Source organism: Agelaius tricolor, unplaced genomic scaffold (assembly GCF_023055355.1).
Source record: "Agelaius tricolor isolate 1412-34295 unplaced genomic scaffold, bAgeTri1.0.p SCAF_3, whole genome shotgun sequence".
In the NCBI taxonomy this organism is placed as follows: domain Eukaryota; kingdom Metazoa; phylum Chordata; class Aves; order Passeriformes; family Icteridae; genus Agelaius; species Agelaius tricolor.
In genome coordinates this window covers 62342686-62369258 of record NW_027269263.1, presented here as the reverse complement: position 1 = coordinate 62369258, position 26573 = coordinate 62342686, and the positions used below count along the sequence as shown (strand labels likewise).

Below are 26573 nucleotides of genomic sequence, written 5' to 3'. Positions count from 1 at the left end.
CAGAATAAACAGAAATATTTATTTCAATCTATGAACTGGCTGTGTTCTGCAGATACAGCCCAGCAGGCTCTGAGCTGCCAGACTGCATCACAGGCAATAAACATGAGCAATACTGAAAAGCTGGGCCCCACCATAATTTTCCCTCTTCTCTTGCGATTTAGTAGGCTCCTACCTGGGGACAGTGTGACCCTGAGTGACTCAGTCTGGACACTTCTGGCACACTCACATAATTTGGGAATGTTTGAGAGAAGGAGAGTTCGGCGATGCAAATGCAGCTGCTCACCTTGGACCCAAGAAAAAATTTACTCCAAGCTAATTTGTTTTCAAGGAGAAATGAGGACCTCAAGGGCCTCAGTGCTTTCAGAACTGAAAAACCTTTATCAGCCTGGAACAACATGTCTCCCTAGCCCAATTTTAAAATTAAGGGTGCCATCTCTGGGATATCAGAATAAGCACTAATGAGGGCAGTGACTGCACAGGGGTTGTGTCAAAATCTGCAGCAAAAAGCACCAATTTGGCTTCAGCAGAACTCCAAGCACTGACCCCAGAAGGTCACTGGGAATGCCAATATCCCAGTTCTTTAAATTATTAAAGGTCACTTGCAAGGAACTCAACCAGATGCGGTGAGGTTATTTAGGACTCCCAGCCTGGCTTGTTCTCCTGTGGAATCTTCTGGTGCACTGCAGGACTGAAACAGTGGTTTCCATCAGCTTTCACACTCTTTGGTATTAAGAAGCCTGTTTCCTACTTTGTAGGTATTGTTCCTTAACAAAATTGCTTCCAAAAGGTAACTCAGGAAAAGATTCACTATCAAACAAATAAAAAATGTCTGGCATTTTTTGTTAGCGGGAAGAGGGGTGAAGGAAACATTATTTTTAGTCTTGCTCTTCTCCTGAAAATGAGGAGCAATGAAGCTGGGAAAAATATAGCTAAATGTTTGCAGTGGACTCAGTAGCTGCCACACAGAGAGAAGCAGTGTTTGAACTGTGAAATAACTTCATCTGCAAAATGAACATCAGAAATAAGGAATACTGTCAGAATAGCAGCTAGGATTTCTGCACAGGGCTTGGGAATTTCTTTTTGTATTTGTGTCTGTCCTGTGCAATAAAAAGTAAACCGTGGAGGGCATGCAGAGAAATGTTGTGCTTTGAAGGAATTGTTTGGAAATCTTTTTTTTTCTTTTTTCCTGCAGGGGATGGCACAGTGAGCTGTCACACATGCACTCTCCCTCCACACAGCATTACTGTTGCAGTGAAGTAAGCTGAGCACCAAACCTCCACTCTGAAAAGAGACTTGTGCAGAGATCTTGCTTTGCCTGAGAGTGCAACTCTTGTCTGAGACTTCATAAACCTGTCTGTGACTCGTGTCCCGTTTACACAGGACCAGAAAAGGTACTAAAACTGGGGCTGTTGGTTCTAAAAGAACGTGGAATTGCTTCTGGAGTTAAAAGAGCTATCGGTGATAAATATGGTAATTTGAGACTTGTTAACTGATGAGTAAATCCTAGTCAGAAGGGGTAGAATGAGTGCAGAGTAAGGCATAGTCAGAAGGGGTAGTGTAAGTATAGGTGATGTATAGGTGACCCTAGCTAATCCTTATTTTTGGTCGCTTTCTCTTGTAGTGACATCCTTTCCCACGTGGAACAGTTTATTGCTCTCTACAACTCCCTGAAAGGAGATTACAGCAGGTGAGGGTTGGTCTCTTCTCCCCTAACAAGTGATAGGACTAAAGGAAAGGGTCTCAAGTTGAGCAAGGGGAGGTTTAGATTAGATACTAAGAAAAATTTCTTCACTGAATTGGTGGTCAGGCATTGGAGCAGGCTGCCCAGGGATGTGATGGATTCACCAGCTCTGGAAGTATTCACAAAACGTAGATGTGGCACTTGGGAACATGGTTTAATGTTGGGCTTGGCAGTGCTGGGTTAAAGGACCCACTCAATGATCTTAGAGGTCTTTTCCAACCTCAACAATTCTATGATTCTCTCATTGCATGGTAGAGCTCCTTCCTTCTTACCTGTGAGCTCAGTGGTTACTTATCTATCCCTGTAAAATCTTACAACTTCTCCTTAGCAAAAGGACAAAATGCACACACTTAAGAAATAAAAATTATAGCCCAAAACCAAATCAAAATGACTACAAAGTAATCAGTTACTGTGGGATTTTCAGAGAAGCCAGAGGGAGGTACCCATATTCCTTTGAAATCTCTAGGAAAGAAATGCTCAGTGTTCTTTGGGCATCTGAGAACCTCTGCTCAGTGGCTGCTCAGGTTCTGAATGTGGAATAGAAACAAAGAGAGGAACAAACAGCAAGGGTCTGGCTGAGAGGTGGTGGAAAGAGGGGAAGAACAGAGATAAAAGAGGAGAGAGTTTAAAGGAGGCACATGGAAGCTGGCAAGTGCATGTGTGGCTTTAATGCTGGTGGTAGGTGGTCCATCTCACAGAATGGATTTTTTAATAAGGATCTGGTTTACTTTCACAAGCACAAAATCACCAGAGGCTGTCAGTGCACAGCACAAATGGCTTGTGTGGCCTGGCAAACCTCTGAAATCCCCTGCACATGTCTCCTGCCCATATCCCTGGGGGATCCATGCACAGTGGGACAGAGCCCCATGTGCTATGTTTTGTTTATTTTTTGGTTCATTTAAGGATTTTACACTATTTTCAGTGGTGATGGAAGTCAGAAGCTATTGTTAAGACTCTGGTTGAAAGATGGTTTATTCTTGGAGGAAGGAAATGGAGGTGATTAACTTTCAGGCTCCATGAGCCCTTGGCAGACTTTTGTGGCTAAGGAGAAATGACAGCCAGGAAAAGATTGCCAGTAAATGAGTACATATTTTGAATTTCATGCCAGATGGTCACTCACTCAGGAGTGGCTTTAGCTTTTGTGATAGCAGTAATGCACCGTTAAACCTGCCGCAGTGGTTTTGTTACAGTTTACTTGAGACACAGCAAGGAACTGAAGAGAAGACAGCAGGGCACTGGTTTCTGTTCTGCCATTTTTTCTAGATGAGGGTCTAAATTGGAAGTAACTTTCATGGTCATGATCTGGAGGTCTTGTGGGTTGACAGCCAGGTGACAGCCAGTCAACAATCTTTATATCCATGTCAATATAATATACATAGACATTAAAAATCCAGCCCACCTAAAGGAATATTTTAATTTTTCTAAGAGCTGACCGCAGGGAATGCACCCTAGTCTTCATTTTCAGAAGAATCCAGTTTTCAGAAACAGGGAAGAACAAACCCAGCACTTGAATAAAGGTGCTCCTGCTTCCACATGCATATTCCTGAAAAGAGCTGATCTAAGTATCTCAAACATGGAATTGGGATTGGCTATGCAGGTGCTCCTCTGCAAATGAATACTGCCTCTTTTTCTTATTATCTTTACTGTGTCAATCTCTCCAAGGAAAGTGTGTTTGAAAATTCTGTTGTAAACTAAGAAAGAGTGGATAACCTGGCTCAGATGAAAAACCACAAGCCCAAAAGAAAACTCTCCAAATTTGGAATTCTTCACTTCCTGATGCTAGATTCAACTCAAGTCAGAATTTTATTTCATGAAAACAGCTTTTTAAATTTTTTTAAACATGAGCTTTTCCATTGACTAAGAATCCTGGCTTGAGTTTTGAAGAATCAAATGCTGTGCAGATTGGGCTCACTGCTAATTTAAACACAACATCTAAAAACTAATTATCCAGATCATCATTAACGATAATAGCCTAGTCTGACCAGAAAATAATTAAGCATTCTGCATTCTCTTGTTGTTTTTAGTCTCTGCAAAAAGTGCCTATTGCACATACTGACTCAGTGGGGAAGGTGTTCATTGCTGATTTACCAGCAAAATCTTTTATTCCTTAGTGGAAGGGTAATGAAAGAAGTACAAATCTGACAGCAGGAGCATCATGAAGTGATTTGGCAGACAGCTGTCCAGAAAAAAGCAAGAGAGGGAGGGTGAAGGGAGGGGAAGAAAAAATATTGAAATATAAAGACAAATTCACAGGAGGGGGAAAAAAATGCCAGAAATAATTTTTGTCTGAAGAACTCAGCATGTTTTATTTTAAGACTAAGAAACTGCACTGTGGACTTTATGGTGTTTACAGCTCTCAGCTAAAGGAAAATGCTTGCCAGGGCTACAGCTGGAAGCATCCAGCACCCTGGATGCTGCCTGAAAACTCAGGCAAAGGGGGTGATGAACACCCCTGGTGAAATATTTTGACTTTCAGCAGTGGTGTGATCCCAGTTGTTACTGGAGCTACTCTGTCCAGGTGACTGGCTCTGAAATTGGTATGGCACCAAAACGCTTGCTTTCAACACTTGAAAGTCCTTACAATTTCAGGCTTGAGTCTGCAATGTCTATTATTCTTGACAGGGATTTTCTTTTGAAAGAGAACTTGTGACTGACTATCTTAACAGGATGGGCAACAGGAGTCAATGGCTTAATTATGTCTTCCTAGGCTTAATTACATTTTTTTTCAGTGATGTAGGATCTAGAGGAAAGCTAGAAAAGAGAGGCTGAAGGAAGGCCAACACAGTCCATGTAAAGAGAAAATAAACAACTGAACACTTTTTTCTAGGAGAAAAAATGGAAGATGTTTGATGACAAGTTGAATGATTTGTGAAATTATTTGTTTTTCTGAAGAATTGTGCTAAGAAAGATCTCATGTTTGAAAAACTATTGACAAGTCTAGGGAAGATCATAGAGTAAAATTAACTATAAGCATTGTTCCATCATCCTCCTTAGGTTTTGAAAATTGGATGACCTCCAGATTTCCAAAGACCTATATTACCATTTTTTACATGTACTGATTGAGAAAATCTCTAATCAGCACTTCCAATTTCCACTGGACAGCTGCTCCAAACCTAAGATTTTGGAATATGAAACATCTATATACACTCATCTATGTACACACATTTATATACATATATAAATAATGTATATTTGATGTGTGCTGCATCCAATCTACTGCCTCAGATATGGATTTAGTCTTAGATCAGTGATCACCAGAAATGGGCTTCAAAGGGACAGGCTGACAGATGTTGTGCAAGAGGCCACAGAGTACTTTAGAAATATGATCTGCCTCCCTCTGGGTGTCTGTGAGGGAATGAAATACCTGCACCATCTCCTCTGCTGTAACTACTTTTATAGATATGTCTTTTAGGCTACCTTATATCTTCATGTCCCTTGGACACACTTGAATTTGGGGTGGACAGAGGAATACACTGACCACAAACCAAAGGTACAGCAAAAAACCTCCCACTCCTCCACCAGTGGGATAGGGCAGTCATATGATGCTTCAGAATACTTTGCCAGCCTTCAGACAGTTGTAGCTCTGGGAACTGCTGGACCACAGGAGGTATCTTACAGAATTTCTTCTTTTTGTTTCTAGTCACTTCTGGAACTCATTCAGCTTTTAGCATCCACAACAACCTACTATTTGCTGGTTTCATTTGATGTGCTCTTTGTGTGATTGGAAGAGACAATGAAAAATGATTTCCTTAACAGTTTGTGCTGCCCAAGGTTCTGTAGCTACCATTTTCCCCCTTCAGATGTCTCTTTTTCAGCCTGAAACTTGTTCTTTGTGCTCCAAGTGATCAGACCCACATAACTGGTGAAGGATACATTCCTGCTCTGCTAGCTGGTCCACAGAGGGGAAAAAAACCCACTTCTACTACAAGAGATGGTTGAGGTTTTGCCCTGCAAAAACTGTTCTCTGCAGTTTGGGTAAGGATTTGCCCTTATATCCCCTATGAATACACAGATGAGTTACACACTGGAATACAAAAGGAAATAAAACACAATTTCTTTAAATTCTTTGTGTGCATGTCGTGTTCTTGCATGTCCTATGGGATCTGACCATGCTCCCAACTGATGGGATTTTATGCCTTCACAAGAGCAGCAGCCAGCTCCCCAGAGTAATTCTGATTGAAATGAACATTGGATGAACTCTTGCCCTATTTATGTAAAGGAAAATGAGGTTCTGTGGGCTTTCTGTCACTGCTGGGATAGTCTGCAGTACACAGGAACTCTTATTGCTGTTGACACTGGTGCAGCCTTTAAGGCTTGTGCTCAGTCTGGAAAAATGTCCCACACTGAGTTTGAAAAAACATGCTGCACTGTCAAGACTTGGTGCCTTTGGAAACCTGCAGCTGACCATGAAGAAATACCAGATGCAGGGTCTTAGTCTGCATCAGACTGGGCTTAAGACAGCACCCACTTGTGATTATGAGTCATGTGAAGTGGCTTGCTTTGTTTGACCCAAAATAATGTGAGCACAGAATCACAGAATCATTTAGGTTGGGAAATATCTCCAAAATCAGAGTCCAGCCTTTGACTGATCACTACCATGTCAGCCAGACCTTGGCACTGAGTGCCACATCCAGTAATTTCTTTAAAATATCCAGGGATGATGACTCCACCACCTTCCTCCCTGAGGAGTCTGTTCCAATGCTTAACAACCCTTTCTGTGAAGAAATTCTCCTGATGTCCAACCTGAATCTCATGTAGTGCAGCTTGAGGCCATTTTCTCTCAACCTGTCATGGGTTACTGGTAAGAGGAGGGCACCTCTCATCTGGCTAACTTCCTTTCAGGTATTTGTAGCTATAAAGTCCCCTCTGAGCCTCCTCTTCTCCAGGCTAAACACCCCCAGCTCATTCAGGAGGAGACTCTTCACCGTCTTTCTCTGTAGACCCTTCACCATCTCTGTTGCCTTTCTCTGGACGTGCTCCAGCACCTCAATGTTGCAATGAGTGGCCCAGGACAGGGCACAGGATGCCATTGTTGATACAAGTCAGGATTCCATTGGTTTCTTGGCCACCTGGGCACACCTGGTTCATGTTCAGCCACTGTCAGCCAGCACCCCCAGGTCCTTTTCTGCTGGGAGACACTTCCCAGCCACTCTTCCCCCATCCTGTTGTCCTGCAGGGGATTGTTGTGACCCAAGTGCAGGACCTGTACTTGGCCTTATTGAGCCTCATACCACTGACCTCAGTCCACTGATTCAGTCTGCAGAGTCTTCCTACTCGCCAGCAGATCAGCACTCCTGCCCAACTGAGTGTCATCTGCAAACTGACTGAGGGGACACTTGATCTCCTCACCCAGGTCATTGATAAAGATATTAAACAGGTCTGGCCCCAGTACTGTGCCTTGGGAAACCCCACTAGTGACTAGAAGTAAGAGAAGGATTTATTTTTTAATTTTAAATATCTGTTGTTAAAATGACAAATGTTATGAACATGCAGCATGGCAGGAACACATGTATTCAGACACGTAGGTGGTATCATTTATGATTGATGTGAACAAATATCTGCACTTAGAGCTGTAAAAAGTGTCATGAAATGCAAAGTTCAAAATAAATACTAAGACTTTTGGAAACTTCAGAGGCCTTCAGGATACACCATAGGAAGTGTAGGATACACTTCAGAAGAAGTGGACAGCTGCTGGAGGTTTGAAGTACAGTATTTTAAAGAGTGAATTGAACTAATGTAAATTCAGTAAAAACCATATGCTAGCTTGACCCCTAGGGTAAAGTAATCAAGCTAAGACTTGCTTTATTGGCAAACTTAAATAAGCAGTGGTTCTCTCACTGGAATTGCAGATAAACAGTTCTCACCTGGTGGGGCTGCTGTGACTCACCTGTATAGAGACACTGCTGTAGGAACCACCAATGACTCCTGCAATGAGCAGTGGCAAATTCTCCTGGATGGCATAGGAGCCATCAGGGCACATGTACTCAGTTTCATCCACTTTAGTCAAAGATGCCCTGACAAACTCCAAAGACTGTTCTAAGGCATATGTATCCCTGGAACACGTGTCCAAGATGTGAACTCCAAGCTTAATTCCCGGCAGCAAGTAATTGTCTTTGTTGATTTCATCAATTGCAAACAGCATGGCCTCCAAGCGCTGGATGCCTCGGTCTTCATTGATTCTCCCACATTCTTCTATCCCAGTGCCTTTTTCCTTGATTGGGAATAAGCCTCCCAAGACCAGGTCTCCTTCTATCTTAATTTCCTTTCTGACAAAGCTGTGGTCACTTAGGGAAAGGAAAACTCCTTTGGAAAATAAAGCTAGCGCAAGGACTTGGAGTCTGGTGAACATCTTCATTGGTCCTGTTTTAGCAGCTCTAAGAAACATTGGTGGGAGCAAAAACACTCTTCAGTCCTTCTGATCCATTGCCAGATATGAAGTGCTGTCCCACAAGCCAGTCAAGAGCGAGCCAACAAGTCTTTCCACTGGACCTCTAAAGAAGAGATGGAAAGAATTAGAAAAGGCAAAAGGAGACACAGGGATGTGAGATGCCCTAATCACACAACCATCCCTCCCTGAGGCAAACAAAACTCTTCCAAGCAAATTAAGGTAAATACATAAATAAATAAGAGAGACATGAAAGAGGAGAATGACAGACATTACAAGAAGGAGTCTCGTGTTTGATGCTTGCTCAGGGCATGAAAATGCTTGCGGCTGGACTTTCTCTCTTTAATGTTAATCGCAGCTCAGGGCTCAGATCAAAGGGAGAACACAGCAGTGATATGTGTGCTTAGGATATGATTTTACTCTCACTAAGGTTAGGACAGTTTGCCAATGACCTGAAAAGGAGAAAAATCAAATCTCAGAGTGAAGATTGCAATGTAGTAATTTTGTAAATAAATACGCACATGCACAGTCTGTTTGTGCAACACAGATGCATGACTTGTCCATAGACTCCTTGCCAATTTCTCTTCAAATTTATCAAAGTGGCTGCCTTGATCTCCCAATCCTGAGATGAATTGTGTGGCAATAGTTAAGCAGAACACTTTAATAATTTATTTCTGTACTTACCTTTTCCTTAACAGAGTATATACTATTAGAGTTGCAGGGTTATCTATAATTTAGAAAAACTTAGCACAAAGAAATTGAAATCAGCAACAATTAAGATTTAACACTGAATAATGAATGAGCATGCATATTGCAAGGCAGTTGTTTATCCTAGTACAATTTCAACATTGCTGTACCAAATTGAGTGAAAGGATAGGTTTTTTGTTCATATTTATTCCAACATTGTTCTCTCATAAATCAGTAATGGGTCAGATGCACTGTTAAAGGTCTCCCTCTGCTATCTGAACAGTCTGAGCTGCAGACTGTCTCAGCAGAATTTTCCATTCAGAAATGTCAATAGAAAAAAGGCCTCCTCATCCCTAAATGATCTTTAAGTAAGCTAGTTTGTTTATCACATGTGGATTATTAAACAGGTCCAGAAAATATATTTTCTGGTAATTTTTAACAGAAGAAATGATGTTGAATGTATTCAGCAGTGTTTTCTGTATCAGACTTACTACTCTAATTTACCAAGCATTATTCAAGTGTATACAGGGCATGTAAAATGGTGGTACTATGCCATTGGAAATCATTATCAGACAAAAAGGTGACACTTGTCACATAAATGGCTGTGTGGTTAATAATATAGTTAATAGATGAAAACAATAGTTCCATTGTTTTCATCACTAATCCACTGTTTAGATAAAAACAAGACTTGGGATTTTTTTTAATGCAATATCCATTTTATTTACCTCTGTGGCTTCTGTTGCCACTGTATCTCAGCAAACATTCATACATTAAGCTTTATAACAGTGGCAAAATATTTGTTTTCCCTGTTTCACACTTGGGAGAAAGAGACACAGAGAGATGAATTGAGATTCTCGGAAGATTCTAAATTCAGATTTTGATTTGCTCGGCACTCACAGTCACTATCAAAATTTGGAAAGGTCAACTGTGCCCTAAACCCCCTGGTTCCCACTGAGTCACTGAGTCTGAAAAACTTCCTAACCAAGTTCTTCCAAGCCTGTTCTTGAGTGATTTACCTAAAGTCATCAGCACAGCCAAGAATCAGACTTTGATCTTTCCCAGTGCTCCTCTGATACCTTAGCAATAAACCTCCCTTGTCTCCTATTGCTCCCTCTGGCTTTTATGTGAGTCTTTTATAAGGTCATATTAAACTAATCTGCTTTCAACAGCTCTTCAACACAACCAGGAACAACTGAATTTCCCCAAGAAAAGGCTTTAAAATGGGGCCCTCTAGAAGGTTTTCTAAAACTACCCTGGGACAGACCTAGAGCTACAGCAGGGAGGATGCTCTCATTCCCTTGAGTCCTTCAAAATTGCTAATTTCTGTAAATGGCACCACCTTCCACCTTGCATCTCCTCTGTGTCTCAGGAATGTGTGAGTCTCTGATACATGAGCAAGAAAGGATAGAAAGGTACTAAAAATTATTTCAGAATTGCACATGGACAACTGATTTCCTCAGCAAAGAATGCAAAGGATTTCTGTGTTCTGTCACCTATGCTTGTTACAGTGGTACTGCTGAGGGAAACTGGAATCAGTGATGGGATCAGTCCCTGCAGAACCCAAGGGGCAATCTGACTAGGTGAGGATTGGGAGTGACCATTTCTCAGATTCTTCCTTGCCACTTTGTGCTGACAGCACTGGTCTGAAGGTGTCTGGGGATGTGAAAGGAGGAGGTGGTGGGAGCCTCATTCAGGTTGGAGAACACAGGTGACTGATCCCCACAGTCCTGCTCTATCTGGGGACACAGAGCTTGGTGAGGGGTGTCCATGGGTGGGGAACACCCACCTGCACTGATTGTCTTACCCTCCCCAGGGCCTGTGGAGTTCTGAGCTTGTCATGGGGGCTTTGAGACTGCAGGGTGACACCACGGATGCAGAGTCCTGGTTCCCAGGAAAAAACCATCCTATTTTATGTGTTCAAATCCTCTCTTTATAAATGGGAGACATTAAAGGAAACCACAGCTTGTGGTATAAAATGTGCTTCTCTCCTTCATCAGACTTGGCAGCACTGCTGTCCGTGCAGTGGCATTGCAGTGTCCTGCTGGGCACCAAGGATGCAGAGCAGAGGTTCAGAGTGAAGGTGTTCATGCAAAGGCTGATTTGCCAGGGGAGGTTTCCCCTTTGGGTTGTGAGGGATGGGTGCCTGCAGGGTTTCTCATGGGTGGGACTCCTGGAGGAAGCTGTGAGGCAGATTTGGGTGGTCACTGTGGAGACTCTGAACAGGCATCTTGGTGGGATGGAGACTATTTTAAAGCAGATCACAGAGATGGGCTTGCAGCTTAGTTCCTCTCATGTTCTCTCTGGTGTGCACCTCCCACATGCTTTCTCTGCAGCTTGTGTAACTCAGGACTATATATACAAACATTTTGTACCTATTCCAGGCTGATACAGCCCATATTCCTCCTCTTAAACATGGTGAAGATACCACTGATCATATCCTTCCTGAAGTGATTTCTCTATACTGACCACTCCTATTGGCTTTTGCAGAGCTGTCTTCTACTTAAAGCGTGTTTCTGGGATATTTCAAAAAGAAGTGCTTGCTGACCAAGAAAGATTTTTTATTTTTTGTTTATATTTAAAGTCTTAATGTCAGCTACCAGCAGGGTTGTGTTGTTCTAGGTGTTCTGTTAGTACTGCATTCCTGCCCTATAGCCTTTGGATCTCTGGTGGAAATAGAAGTAGAGTCTGGGTGTAGAAGCAATGTAAATATCAACATGGAAAATAAACAGGCTGAAGGAGAAAAGTTTCCACATCTGCATCAGAGGGTTTCTGCCAGCATGCTCTATCTGAACTTTAGCCAGAAGCACTCAGCTTGAGAAGCATCTTCATTTGGCACTCCAGAGCCCCTTCTCTTTCCACCACAAGAAGCCCACAAGGGGAAGCTGCATCTGCCCTTGGGGGACACTCAGCACATCCCTTACTGAAAGCAACTCACTTGTGTACAATAGCAACTGTGCTGCTCTCTCTGAAAATCCACTTGCCTCTAGGTCTGAATCGTCAGCTTTGGTGGATTATTTCTCCGTGTGTGAAAAGCTGATTGCACAGATTTACTATTTCTTGGTGTAAATTTGCTTATTTACTAAGGATGGGCATATTCTTCTTTCTGTGAAAGCAACAAAAATGAGAAAGAGATTTGGGGTTTGGGGTCTGGGGTTTCTGCGTTCAGTATCCCACTGATATAATCTCCAAAACTAAATCTGTCTTCCAGGGCTATATTCACATGTCTGCAGCTCACAGAGCAGGTCCACCTGTGCTGTTGGTTCAGAGATGAATTCTTATCAGACTAAGCATTTTCAGCCTATTTGTCTTGTAGGTGTCAAACTTCAAAGAGAATTGCAGTTGAATTTTTCATTTAGCCAGATGACTTATAAATCAAACATTCTTGCTCATACATCAGTGGCAATTTTGTCCATGCCTTCCATCATACCAGCACCAGTGCTTGGTACTGGCAATCCAGCACCCAGCAGCCATGCATTTTCCAATCTGCCATTTATGAGGATGGAATGGGAAGCCTTACAGAGCTGAGGCACTTCAGATTGCCTAGCTATTTTTCAACACCATTAACTAATGAATAGGGCAATCTACATGACAGGGCTAAAACTCTGGAGAGGTTTCCTCTCCTCGCTACCATGTGCTCTATCCTAAATTTTCCCACATTTGTTCCCCCTCACAGTGTGTTGCAGGGCTCATCTGTTTATGCAGCTTCCTGACAAAGGATGCAACAAGAGCTGACGTGGGTGCTGGAGAAGATTATGTTTAGCTTTATTGTGGGTGGCTCCCCCTTGGCAGTTGAGGATTTATACTGCATTATTCAGAGCTAAAACGTGGTATTGTGGTGCCTGGAGCCATATGCCAGCTCGGTATCACCTGCTGTCCTTTGTCAACTTTCTTTGGAGGAGAACCATGCCCAGTGTAAGGTCACAGAGGAGCTTCCCAGCACACCTGTGCTCTCGTGGCATTTTATAAATATTGAAGCTCATACTTTCATCAATAGATCTTTCTCCAAGGTCACCCATCAGAGAAGTATCTTTCCCTGAGCCCTTGCTGTGCCCTAAAATTTTATCTTAGGGAAGCAAATTTCTAAAACAATTCAAATTTCAGCTCAAAATTCCAGTGTGTCTTTCAAGAGTGACACAAGAAGCTGAATGCCAAGATTTCTTTCTCTCAGAGATCATGGGTAACTTGCACAGTAGCACAGATCATCCAACACATTTATCACATTTATATGTGCCCTGGCAGAGCTTGACCTTAATACCTGATGAGAACTGCACTGAAATATAATGTCCTATTTAATCAGAAAGAAGTGACAGACAAGCTTGGGTCTCCTTGCCAATTATAATTAGAGATGTTGTCACCTCTGGAAGAGAAATATTTGTAAAGTGATCCAGAGCTTACAGTGACAGACCTGAGCCAAGCACAAATTGCTCACACCCTGATTCTGGCTGGCTGAAATCTGGTAGCTTAAATCAGAACATAAAGAAAACAAAGAAACAAACAAACCAGGGAAAAGTTGCAGAACACATGATGAGGTGAAGTAAATTTCTTCTATGGAAATGGAGAATTTCCTTCATGAAATGTTAATCAGGTACTGACATATAAATTTGCTAAAAATTAATCAAAGTGCATTAAATTTCAATTGTTGACTGTTACATCTCAGATTTTTTTTCTTGCCTTGTGAAAAATGACAAAAATGGCTTTCCAATTAGGTACTTTTGTGAATTTCATTTCATCTTGAAAACCTGTACATGAAAAACATTAATTATTGCAATTAGCACCAGCAGCAGCATGAGGCTACAAACCATACAAATTCATGCCATATCTAGTATATTGTAAAAGAGTTTGAAAAGCCCTAAAAATTTAGGGGAAATTTCAGTATAAAGACATATAAAGCAAGATATAATACATCAGAGTAGGAGTAAATCACCAGTCTTAAAATAAAAACTTATATTCTGTTGCTTTAGAACAAGAAGAAAAATTCAGAACACTGTGTTACTATTTGCACTGTGTTAGCATCAACATCTGATGCTTTATGTTTTCTACAATGTCAACACAGAGCAGATGCCTGGCCCTCTCCTCAGAGATCTATGATATCCTGTTTCAGAAAAAAAGGATTTAAAATATTAATCAGAGGGGAAAACAGATGTCTTTGACGTGTTACTCTTTAAGTTTCCAGATATTAAATGACTCTATAGATGAGAACTAGAGGTATTAATTTAGCCTGGTGAGGAACAAGAAGCCCCTGAAGATAGTCAGACATTAATATGGTATGGAAATATGAGTCTTTGTTATTTGTTAAAATACATGAGAGCATTTGGCACTGTCTGAGTTCTTCCAAAGTGAGTTTGGTCTCAGGAGAAGGAGTTACAATGAGCAGACACCAGAGGCAGAGCTCTGGGTCAGGCCATGCAGGCTCCTAAATCACTGGAGTTTCTCCCTACTCCAACAATGAGTACATTCAAGTGCACTGAGCAGTGCAGCCGTGAGCCCGAGGCTCTGTGCCATCTGGACAATTTGTGCTGTAATGATCTTGATGTAATGCAGGGTTAGACCTCTGAAAGTCCCACCATCTTCCCTTCTGTCTTCTTTGGAATCAGCTGAATCCTACTGCTTTTTGTCCATCTGCTTATTTCTTCCAGGCTCTGGTGACAGCTGAAAGCCCACCAGCAGAGACTGCAATGAGCAGGCAAGTGCTGTGTGCTTATTGATTGTGTGTTAGTTGGCTTCAGTCTCAGCCTTCACCTGTGATCCCAGAAAGGCATGGAAAAGGAAAAAATGGGAGTATAAAGTCTTTGGGGACAAAGGAGCAGCTGGCTTCTGTGACCTGTGGGTGTCACTGCAATTATTCCTCCTGGGTGGTGTGGGAGCACCAGCCCCAGGCTAAGGTCAGCAATGTCAAATGTTGGGTGAGAGAGGTGATGGCACAAGTGTGGAGTAGTCTTGCCCAGAGTAAACCATGATGTTTTCAGTGTCATGTTGGGATGAAATATTTAGCTAAGAGAAGCTTTAACACTTGTGCTTAATGCAAGTGAGGCTTAACTAAGTGAAGTTAACACCATCCAAAGTATAGCCCCCCAAGGAGTATCTGTGCATTTACTCTTTAGACACGTATTTAACCTTTCCCTCTTAATTGATTCTTAACCATCTATTTTTTTTTCTGCCCACACAGAGATCATTGCTGCTTTGTGCCCCTAATCACTTCTCAGCTCTCTGCAATGCCTGCAGGGTTTTCCTTGAGCCTGGATCTCCCCTGAATCTGAGGAGCTCTGCCTGGGCATTCTTGGCTCACTCCAGAACGAGCTGCCAGATTTCATTCTTGCTATTGTGCCAAGATGTTTTCCCCACATTCTGGCAATACAGAAAATATGGCAGAGCCTCTGCATATGTGGAGGGCAGAGAGTCCTTTGCTACTACTGTTTCTGCTGAGGCTTTGGCTGGCAGCACAGGCAGCCTCAGAGTCACACCAGACTCACAGGGCAGCAGTGTGCATGCACCCTTTTTCCTCTCTGGCTGTATGTGTGGTGACTTCTGCTGTCACCCAGCTCTGATGGGACCCAGTCCTGGCTTGTACCCCCAAGTGGCAGCACTCAAACCTGGCTTGGAGCTCTCCACATCACTGTGCAGGTGGGAGAAACCGGGATAGTGGAGGTGATGGCAAGCAGTGGGCAAAGTCCCCTCTGTGGCTTCTTCTCACTGCCCCAATTTAGTGATGAGTCAAATAAAAAACCTTCCCAGGCTGGTGCTCCCATCCCTTTCTGGTCTGAGCTGTATCTCCTAATTTCCCACAGCCATATCAAACACTCAGCTGGAAATTTTCCAGGTTAAGATGATTCTTCTCATTTGATAGAGGCAATATTTCTCCCTCTGACATATTCACTGCAAGCACTTAGAGCAGGAGCTGCTGCCTTGCCCTTGCCTGTGCAGGGCTGAGCTCTTGTCTCATCACCCCTGACCAACCATTCAGTGATGAGATTCCATCTGCTCAACTTGCTCACTGTAACATGGCAACATTTCTGACCTTCTCCAGGAGAATCTCCTGCCTGTTCTGGTTAAGCAAGTCACCAGGTGTCTCTGGGACCCCTGAAGGCACAAAAACATTTCTAATGAAAATATAGGCTTTTCTTTGGGTTTGCCCAGCATCCAGAATATGAGGTCAAGGTAGGTGCCTGATTGCCCTGACAGGGTTTCACCTACTGGCCACTTGTTTTGTCGTGTTCCTGGTAACAACACAAAGCAATAGAAAGGGATCAAAACATGGAAAGAATATTCAGGTTTTAAAGACCTATTTAGCAGTGGATTGTAGCTTTTTGATGTTTAGTTGTTTTCTCTCCTTTTTTTTTTAATATAAAAGGATTAAAAATTTAACAACAGTAGCCTCTGTTGAAATGATCCTTTCCTGCACCCTCCCCCCCAGAGCCCAGACTGGTAACTCTTCCATCACATGAATGTTACCTCCAGGCAACAGCATTCAGCAGAGTGTGAAATCACAATTAACAGAGCAAGTGTTTTGTAAGTGAGCAGAGAGGGCCACAAATTACATCCTGCTATTAGCTGACTTCAGATCAACATTGTTGAACAGCTCCATGATTACTGGGCTGTGGCGTGTATTAAAAAAACATTAATAAAACATAATTGATCGTGAATTGTGCTTACTGCCTTCATAGTTCTAATCACAAAAGTCTCAGAAGTTTGCTGGAAACAAAAGCTGCCCTCAGCTATTTGTGGGAACTGGATTGTACTAAAAATTTTACAGAATTTGTTCTGCAGCTGTTGTAAATCAGTAAACTACTGAAGCCTGTGGGGTTTGCTGGCTGATAGATCCTCTTTGCCTTTTTCTTTTCCAGTCAGAGGCACAAGACTGTCTCACCTCCACCAGAAAGTACCACTGGAAGTGGGAACAATAGCTCAGTCTGCCATGCACCAGGTGTGTCCTTATGTCACCAACAGGGAGCAGGAGCTGGTGGCTGCTATTTACTGAGAAACAGGCAAATACAGAGCTATACTTCAAAAATACTCATATTTATGGCTCTCTTTTGGGCCCCAGATTATTTTCAAAGCTTAAATCAGGTATTCTTACAGGAATCTGGAATGTTAATTCTGATTCATGACCCTATCTGGGCTCATGGAAGGACAAGATATGTCACAGAAGTTTATGGCTACATTATCAAACTCGGATGCCCTGCTATGAATTTATGGACTTGAAAAATCCTGTTCACAATCAGTCAAATGTGGGACTTCAAATGTGACACTTGAGGGCCCAGCCAGTGAACAAATGGACTGCTCCTCTTCATCAGTTAAGTGCTTCAGGTACCTAAATCTCACTCAGGATGAGAATTCCCAAAACACTTCAGACCCTGCCTGCACTTGCTGATCAAGGTGATGCTTAACTCCACTTCTAAGCCAAATTTAGTTGGAGGAAGATGGAACTCTGCCAAAGTCCTCAGGGAAATGGGCTCAGGGATGTGGGCAGGATCTTGCCCTAGCTGTAACTATTTAAGAAGTTTCCTCACCCAACAGAGAGGTGTCATAAAGTGAGGAATAAACCTCACAAGTTCTGAATCTCTCCTGTTGTGACCACTAAAAATGCTAGTGCTAGGAGTGTTGAAAAATCTTAGAAGTGTGTTGAAAAATCTTAGAAGTGGATCTAAAATTAGGTAATATATTGCCTGCATTATTTATTGACTTTTTTTCAGCCTGTGCCCTGGTAAATAAACTTGTATAAACAGTGGGAGTAGATTGCTTAAAAGCATTTCCTGTTAAAGAGCTAGCAGCAAGAGTTATTTTTAATGAAAATAAACCAGAGAAAGCAAATTTTTCCTGTTCCTGCAAAAATTTATCCCATGAAGGCAGCAACGAGTGTGCTTTGTCCTGAGCAAGGGAGTGACTTGTACTGCTAAGAAATGAAATGTCAGTCAGTTATCACCCAGACTCATTTCAGTTTAGTACTCAGCCCTTTGAAGGTGCATCCTGGAACAAACAGCTCCAACCTGCACCAAGCTCTTCTCCTCTTTCCATACCACCTGTCCCTCCCTCAGATCTGATGCAAACTGCTTGCTTGGCTCCTTTCATGCAGCTCCACAGCAGTGTGTGTACATGCAGACATATATTTTTATGAGAGGAGCCAGAACCTCACACCCCCAACACATACCCTGCATTCTCTCACTCTAAATGGCCATTGCTATGGCAACAACAGTTTAACTCAAAATTTAGAGAGGCATTTAGCACAAATTATGAAAGAAGAGATGAGACACTGGGTAAAGCCATGTGTGGTTTGGTGGCTCACTGTGTCTCCATTCACTGATTGCTTCGGGACACCCTGGGGACCTTGCCACTTGTATTCTGTCACCTTCTGCCCAGCACTGTCCAGGAAACAGCTTTCTCTAGCACTGCCTTTGTCTTTATTCTTTTCTGTGCTGACAGTAAATGGTCTTTCAGCCATCTGGTTGGCCACAGAACTGAATTTGCAGTCCATCCAGCTTGGCCCTCAATCCCTCTGCCAGAATAATTCATGGCCTGGTAGTGTGATGGGGAATTCCTTGCTAATGAAGGGAAGGAAAGACACAGGCCCTATTTAGAGTATCTGGAACAGTGCTAGTGCTCTGAGGAAGGCCCAGCTGGGTTGTTGGATGAAGCACAGTGCATGTCTGTGACACTTCTCCTTGCAAGGAGTTGCTCCGTGGTGCCAAATCTCCGACATAACGACAAAGCAGAGGAAAGACAAACATGAATAACCTCAACAATTCCTGGTGAATTCTTGTTTTTCTAAAGCCTGTGCAAACTTTGTCCTATGTTCTTCTATAAGGTCACACCTTATATAAGCCAATATCAAAGGTCTACAGAGAGAGGGACATTTCAGAAGGGCATGACAGGGAGTAGATTTACATTAGATATAGAAATTATTGCTTGTGAGAGTGAAGAGGCACTTGGACAGGTTGCCCACAGAAGCTGAGGACTCCCCATTGCTAGAAGCATTCAATTTGCTGGGGCTTGCTAGGGGGGTTGAAATTAAATGGTCTTTAAGGTCCCTTCCAACCCAAAACATTCTATGGTTATTCTGTGGTGATGATCCTTTGCTTTGGACGAAGCATGAAATTAGCAAAAAATATTCAGAGAAATTCTCATATCTAATTTTAGCCATCTAAAGTGAGGGTCCTGCTTTGGAACCCAAAGCTAAGCAGGATGAGCCCAGCTGTTAACTGTGCTCCTTTCATCCCTCACTAGAGGCAGACAAAGAGTTTTGGTGAAGGAAGAGTTAAAACTGCTTTGCATGGATGTTTGTATAGAGGCTTATAATTTCTTGGAAGGCACAGTCCACAGTAAGGATGTACTCCTGCCTCACTCCAGGAGGAGTTAGATCTGATTTATTTTGGGAGGATCAGGACTGGATATTCTTTCTGTGTGGCCTCTGTGCCTTGCAATAACAAGCTCTCTTGTTATTACAATTCTCATTGTAATCTAAGATTAATACTTGTATCCCAAATTTCACCGAGGCCAGCATGAATGAATAATAATCCCATTAAGGAATTCAAGAACTAGCCAAGAGTCACTAGTTGTATTTGTTAACAAAACTGAACCAGAGGTGAGTATTTCATTGCTTTGCTTGCACTTTCTGGCTTTGACTGGGGAGAAACTTCATGATTGCCAACATTTCTACTGACCACAGGAAGGCAGAGCCATCTTCATGGCAGCAAGCACGCAATAAAAGCCATTCTGTGATAATTGCCTCAAATTCTCCTGTCAGGCAGCAATTGAAAAAGGAGAGCTGAGAAACCACAAGACCAGGTGCATGAGGAAAAAAAGTAGGTTAGGAATTGTACATGCCAGATTGTGAATCAGGCTGCACTCCCCTCAAGGGCATATTCTTCCAGTTCCACAGCTTGTTTCATGGAGAGGAAGATGATGGAGAAGAACCATCTCTGGAGATTGTTTTTCCCGGGACTGTGGTGTTACTCCACATGCCAGTGTCGTGCCTCTGGAAGGCAAAGGGCCCTACATCCCAAGTGATGAACTGCAAAGTGAACTTTGAGCAAGGACAAAAATCAGGAAGCAAACAGCAGCCCTGGATGTGGCTGTGCTGCAGCAGACGCTGAGCAGCAGCTCAGGGTGTGCTGAGAGTGGGGACAGGTTCTGAGGGTCTCACTAAGAGTGACTGGGAAGAAGGGAATTACAAAAGGATAAAAAGCTTCGAAAAAGTGAAGGAACTTGAGGGGAAATTTTGAAATTCATTTTCTAGGGCAGATATCTTTGACAAAATTCTAGAACCTTGAAGCTCCATGACAGCTTGCAGGGAGAAAGAAATGCAGTTCCCTAAGTTTTAAATTGAATGACATTAAGTGCTTTTTGGGGCTATCACACTCAGTTTGTCAGCAGTGAAATACCCTCCCTTCATGGCTCAGGCCCAGCTACCTTTTCTCAGGAAAGCAAAATCAGCATAGCCAGCATCTGCCTTTCCCTATTCCACCCAGGAATACACATGGAAAACAGGGGAGGCCTGTGAAAGCAGGTGACAAGATTTAAAATGGGAACTCCTATGGCATCTCTCCAATATAAAATGAAGACAACACTTGAGTAACAGCCTACTCTTATCACAGGCTGCACGTTTTTGGTACATCCTAGTAGGTTGTAGAAGTGACATCTACATTTGCAATAAAAAGGTGTCAAAGATGGCCAATACTCCTGACCACTGGAATTCTCACTGCTTTGGATAAAGTACTGACTGCTTTAACTGTGCCCTACCTGTAACTTCCCTGTCTAAAACAAGTCTGCAAGGCGTGAAATCAGGGTTTACTGAATTCAGAGCCAAGCTTTCCCTGATGTCACTCAAACACAGGCTATCCCCAGGTGACACTTGTGCTCCAGTTTGAGTGTATTCTTTCTGACATAGGATAAGACCAGGGCATTTTATTTTTTCCAAGACAGATACATCATCTGGCAGTTTCCAGCTGATGTAAGATAGGTTACAATAGTGATACAGCCTATCTGTGGAAAGCCTCTTTTCCTGTGGTTTCCTGCAGGGGTTTTTGGTGTTTGCTGTGTGGCTGAGCTCACTCTTCAGCCTTTCTTTATCAAGGGTTTTTAATCACGTTTTTCATTCCTTTATTCAGCCACCTTCCTTTCCCCAAAAAAAGAAACCTGTAACAAATTAATGTCTTCAAAGTCTGTATTTTGTATGATTCTGGTGACACTGGCTAGCATTCAAACTTCATTGGAATTGACAGTTAATGTAATTGCATAAGCCCTATTTCCTTAGGAAAACAGCCTTCAAAAGACCAGGGCATGCTGCAAGAACTCCTCTATCCTTTCAGAGTCTCAGGCGTTAACTTTTTAACCTCCCCTATTGTTATGTAAGCACAGCTTTATTCCTGGAATTTGTTAATTATAGAACGTGATTCATCAACTATATTGTAGACACTGTAATAGGATGAAATAAATTGCACACTACTGTATCTATTTCTCTCCATGGACAATGAAAAGGTTCTGTAGAACTGGGCAAAGGAATTTCCTGGGTGGAGTGGACTCTTTAGATTCTCCTTTAGTCAGTGAGGCCAACATGGCCAAAAGTTGTTGGCATGCAATTCATTTCACAGAATCACAGAATCACAGAATCAGTCAGGCTGGAAGGGACCAGTGGGTCACCTGCTCCAAACTCCCTGCTCAAGCAGGGTCATCCCAGAGCACAGGATTATGTCCAGATGGTTCTTGACTATCTCCAGTGAGGGAGACTCCACAGCCTCTCTAGGAAATCTGTTCCAGTGCTCAGTCACTGCTCAGGACAGAAATTCTTCCTCATGTTCAGCTGGAACTTCCTGGGCATCAGTTTCTGCCCTTTGCCCTCTTGTCCTGCTGCAAGGCTGAACAGGCTCAACTCCCTCAGCCTGTCCTTGTAAGAGAGATGCTTCAGTCCCTTAAACATCTTTGTGGCCTCTGCTGGACCCTCTCACTCGTACTGAGCAGCCCAAAACCGGGCACAGCATCCAGATGTGGCCTCACTAGGGGTGAGTAGAAGGGCAGGATCACCTCCCTTGACCTGCTGGCAATGCTTTTCCTAGTGCATCCCAGGATATCATTGTCTTTCTTGACTCCTGGGGCACATTGTAGCTCGTGGACAGCTTGCTGTGCCCCAGAAGCCCCAGGTCCTTTCTATTTTAGGCTGATAGACACCCTGCACTCTATTGACTGTATTGATGAAATCCACATATAGTCACTCAGGTCACATGAGACATCAACAACAAAGACATCTCCATGGGAGGGACTCCCCTTCATTCTCAGATTTTCAGTGTAGCAGGGGCTTGGTCCCTCTGTCACATTATTTGGATGTTATCAGCCTTGGTAGTATCAGACCTTGTGCCATAGCACTAAAAGCTCTCCTCTGTGAAAAGGAGCAATACCATATGAAATAGGGAGAACTCACATTTTGCAAATCCATTTTTTCTGTGGGCAGTGTTTCAGTTTCATTCTGGGATCATTGATTTGCTGGCTTTGAGCTGTTTTCTTCATCAAGCCCAGAGGATAAGCTTTTTTTGCACTGCATCTTTCTCCCTTTGGTGGCTAATGCTAGTTTATTCTCCTTCAAATCTTATGTAAAGCTTTTACAGGAGAATGCATCTGTGATATGCTCTTCAGTTGTTTTTTTGGAAAAAATATGAATAAACCAGAATAAACTGGAAGATTGTCAGTGTATTTTGCAGATTATCTGTGTTCCAACTCTACTCACAGGAAAATGCAAAGTCGATTAAAACCCACCAAGTGTAATAAATATGTTTTTTGATTCTGTCAGCATGGCTAAAGATAAAAGCTAATGGCAAATCCATAATACAGTCATACAGATCAAATGATCTATCAATCCATAAGCTTGCATCCATGACAGATAAATGCTCTTATTATCTTCACAGCATGCCCCAGTTAGTCCAGCATGAACTTGGTGAGTTAACTTGGCACTCTGCTGTCAGGGTGTTGGCATGCAGGAAGTTTGTTTGCTACAATAGCATTTTAAATGCTGAAAGCTCCATTTCTTCAGTCTGTGAACTGTTGCTTTCATTGATTACTGCTCAGCTCAGCCTCTCAGCAGCTCCCAGGTGTATCCTACTCCTTTTTTTCCAGTTGTGACCTCTTTGTGTTCCTCTTCCAAGTCTTCCCCCTCTTCATGCCAGCAGCTTCTTTCTCCCAAGTTATTGGTGCACTGAGCCTCAAGGAGAAAACACTCTACATTTCCACTCACCTAGGGCTTGAGACAACCACATGATGGGAAATCCTTGAGGCACCACAGTCAGGGAAAACTTGTACAATTTTCAAGATAAATTCAAGAAGTTGTGTCAGTTATCAACTGACTATGAGACTTTTGTCTGGTCCACTGGTTCAGTGGGTCAAGGGTATTATAGACTTGAACTACAACTTCTCTTGTATGAACAGACTGTTTTGAGCTAGGACTCTAATCACAAGGAATAAAACACTGCCTAATGCAATGGCCAAATCAAGTACCAGTGAAAGAAACTCCATTTGTGTCAATCATAGTTATCTTGTTGATGGATCTGTCCCATTGTTAATGTTAAAACCCTTTTTGTTCTCTTGTTCCAGATATTCAGAATTATTCATTCATCCTGAATGGATATTTTGTGCTTAAACTGAATCTTAGAAGCTTATTTAGAACCACTTAAGATCTTAAATTAAATATGAGTGCAATGTGGGGAGGCATAGAAATGAAAGATCCATAATTTTTCAAGTGTAAAATTAAATTCCTCCTCCTTTCCTCTCTGATTTTATGCATCTAGTACAAAGTATATGGAATTTGAGTAGGTGTACTAAGAAATTCAGAGAGTTTTGATAGATATCTGCATGTGAGAGATACATAACTATTGTAGGTCCACAGAAATATATCAATTGATTAGTTTTTTTTCTGATAGGAGTTGCAGATTTTCTCCATTTACATTTAAAGGCCAACAGAACTGACGTATGATTTTTTTCCTATTTTGTCTATTGCATCTCAGGACCCACAGGGAAGAAATTAAAAACTCATCATCTGGCCAGCATGGAGGCTCAGAGCTTTGATGGTTTCAGCTGTTAAGCCTGCTGTTCCACAGAACCCATTTTTGACTCCTACTCTGCTGCCCAAACCGATGTGCTGAGGTTTGGTTGGAAGTGATACAATTCCAGCCAGGGTTAGCAATTTACAGAATTTCCATCAGGCTAAGCATAGCAGTGAGCATATATGTGCATGCATGCATGTGGGCTTTGTTGCTGTTTTCAGCATTCAGGAAACAATTACAGGAGGGCATTAGCTGTGCTTCAGTGCAGTGAGTCCAAAGTAATGGCATGATCTTCACTCAGGGACTGAGAGTGTCCCAGATGGATCAGCAGGGCAGCAGGGAGCTAAACCTGCAACACAACTAATTTTCTCCAGTTTTGAATGCCTAACCCTTACACTCAGAATTTATTTTTTTTCCCCCATGGAATTATGATCAGCTCTCTCCTTTTCAGCAGCTGAACCAATAAACAGGATTTTGTATTTTTCCACAATTACAACTCCCTTTATTACAGGGTATGATGCCATCCCTGTATTTTAGCAATGAGAAACTGTGGAGAAAACAAAGTATGGCCTGAATCAATGGCAGAAGAAGCAAAGATCACTTCTTTCCTGTGTCAGCATAAAACTCTCAGAGATCATGAATGCCTAAGAACAATGAAGAGAGCAAGAAGCTGCAGGCAGTGGGGTATTACCTTCATTGCAGCCCAGTCCATATACAAGAAGAAATGGTTCCTGTTAAAAGACTGATATAGCTGCTAAAAGTAAACACCATATAGGTTACCAAAACACTTTTTCAGGTCTTCATCATCCAAAGCTAATTTGTTTCCCCTCAAAAACATTCACTGAGTACCCATTTCTCTTTACCTATGCTGCCTCACTTAAACTAGACAGCTATGGCCACAGTGCTAGTCCTTTATGAAGCAACTTGTTCATAAAGATAATTAATTTCTGTGGGGAAATGCATAGCCAGCAGCAGAACCAAGAGAAAAGAGCTCTGTGATAATAGGTCAGAACAATTTAAAGTGCCCTGAATACTCATTGTGTTGTTGATGAGAAGGAGCAAACCCTGGAATTTTCTATGAAGATGTCTTTCAGCACTTTTTGACTGTATGACAATCATCTGACTTAATAACTGACTTCCCCAAATCTCAGAAAAACTCATGTACATGACATATTTCCTACACTCATTAAAGCACACAAGATTATTTTTTTCTGTGTTCAAAATATAGTACACAAAATCCCCTCCCAACTGTTGGAAAGGCTTCAGTCTAGCAGATAAACCAGAGCACTGAAATCTGGTTCCAGTCTCATCTCTGTCTTGGGCTCACCTCTCTGTACCTATAGAAAATAGAAGATAATATTACTTTGTGACCTTGCAGCTGTGTCCTAAGGATTAATGCTTGGAACGCTCTACACGCTCCCACAGTGCACAGCAGCCGGGTCAGTGAGTACACTCTGTTCCTCTTTGCCTGGAGGTAAATTAGGTGTGCCTCTGATGGCAGCAGAAATTTGGCTCCATTGGATGAATCCCCAGATCTCCAGGCTTTAGAGAGGTTCATTCAGCTGGCACCATGCCTCAGACCTAACTTCAGTGCTGTGACATATCTTGCAAGGAAAGGTAGCTTCTGGGTTGTGGGAGAGGATGCTGATGGGTAAAGCAGGAACTAGGGGCATGCTGGTAGAACTGGAGATACTCACTACAGAATTTTATCACCTGCTCCCTTCTGAAAGGACTGGTGGAAGAACAATTCAATAGGGCATGTGGGGTCATCTCTGTTGCAAGCACATAGAGAGAAAACCATAAGCCAGCAGTTTTTCTGGAGTTCCCTCTACTTTCTGGGCACATGGATGTTCCTTAGGAATATCCCATGGGATTTTCTGAGAATGTGGGTTTGGCTGCTGCTCCAAAGTGCTTTCTGGAGAGCCTTTCTAATGGCTGTGGGGAAGAGCAGGGAAGCCAGCTGAAATATGAGGGTGTCAATAACACCTATTGATTGAGCCTGAGTTCCCCTGGGCCGGGGCTGCTGCTTAGGCAGACACCGTAGGCAGAGTGCTTGGCAGGCTGACTCTGCCCTCTGAGGCCAGGCATCATCCTACAGCCACGAGCAGGGTGCTGCTGGGAGCTCCTCACTGCACTGAAAATAGCCAGCCCCGAGCTCATATTGCAGCCTACAGTGTGTTGGGGACCTGGGCTACAAGGGAGCTCTCTCCCCAAGCAACCCTTAGTCCATCATGCCTTGCCAAGCACCAACTAAAACCTCAGCATACAGCAGCTGGGCAAGAACCAGTTATTATTTGTATTAATTATTCATGTATTTCCATTTTATTTAATAACTGAGTTACAACTATTCATATTACTGTCTCCTTACTCCAGCACTTACACAGACTCAAAGGGCAGATGATGAATACATTTAATACTACCTCAAATGCAAATGTTTTTGTTTGTTTTTCCATGTTTACTTGCTTGACTGGAGAATTTCACTTGAGCCTCATACCCCAGTTAGTTACAGCAGACTGCAAAGTGGGATTCATGCCTGGGTAAAGGTAATTTGCTTGCTTTACAACACCAAGATAAACACTGGTCTGAAGCACCGTCATGAGGTCAATCAGGTCTGAGATTTTAAATGCCAAAAGATTCATAATTCCATCCTGACAGCCCCTCTGCTCCTCCTCATGTTTTCCACAGCAATAAGACTCATTTAAAGCTTTAAATATGGGAAGCAGAACAGGAGTCATTAATT

The 26573-nt window shown here is 42.6% G+C and overlaps 1 protein-coding gene across 4 annotated transcripts in view; it reads right to left on the bottom strand.

The window, feature by feature from the left end:
- Nucleotides 1–26573, bottom strand: part of GRM3 (glutamate metabotropic receptor 3) — a 104559-nt gene that overhangs the window by 38238 nt on the left and 39748 nt on the right. For all 4 annotated transcript variants that reach the window (XM_071424042.1, XM_071424046.1, XM_071424044.1 and 1 more), the window contains one exon: nucleotides 7629–8232. In XM_071424042.1, coding sequence (XP_071280143.1) covers nucleotides 7629–8126 — 498 coding nt within the window. In that variant the 5' untranslated portion in view covers nucleotides 8127–8232. The remainder of the gene's footprint in view (nucleotides 1–7628; nucleotides 8233–26573) is intronic.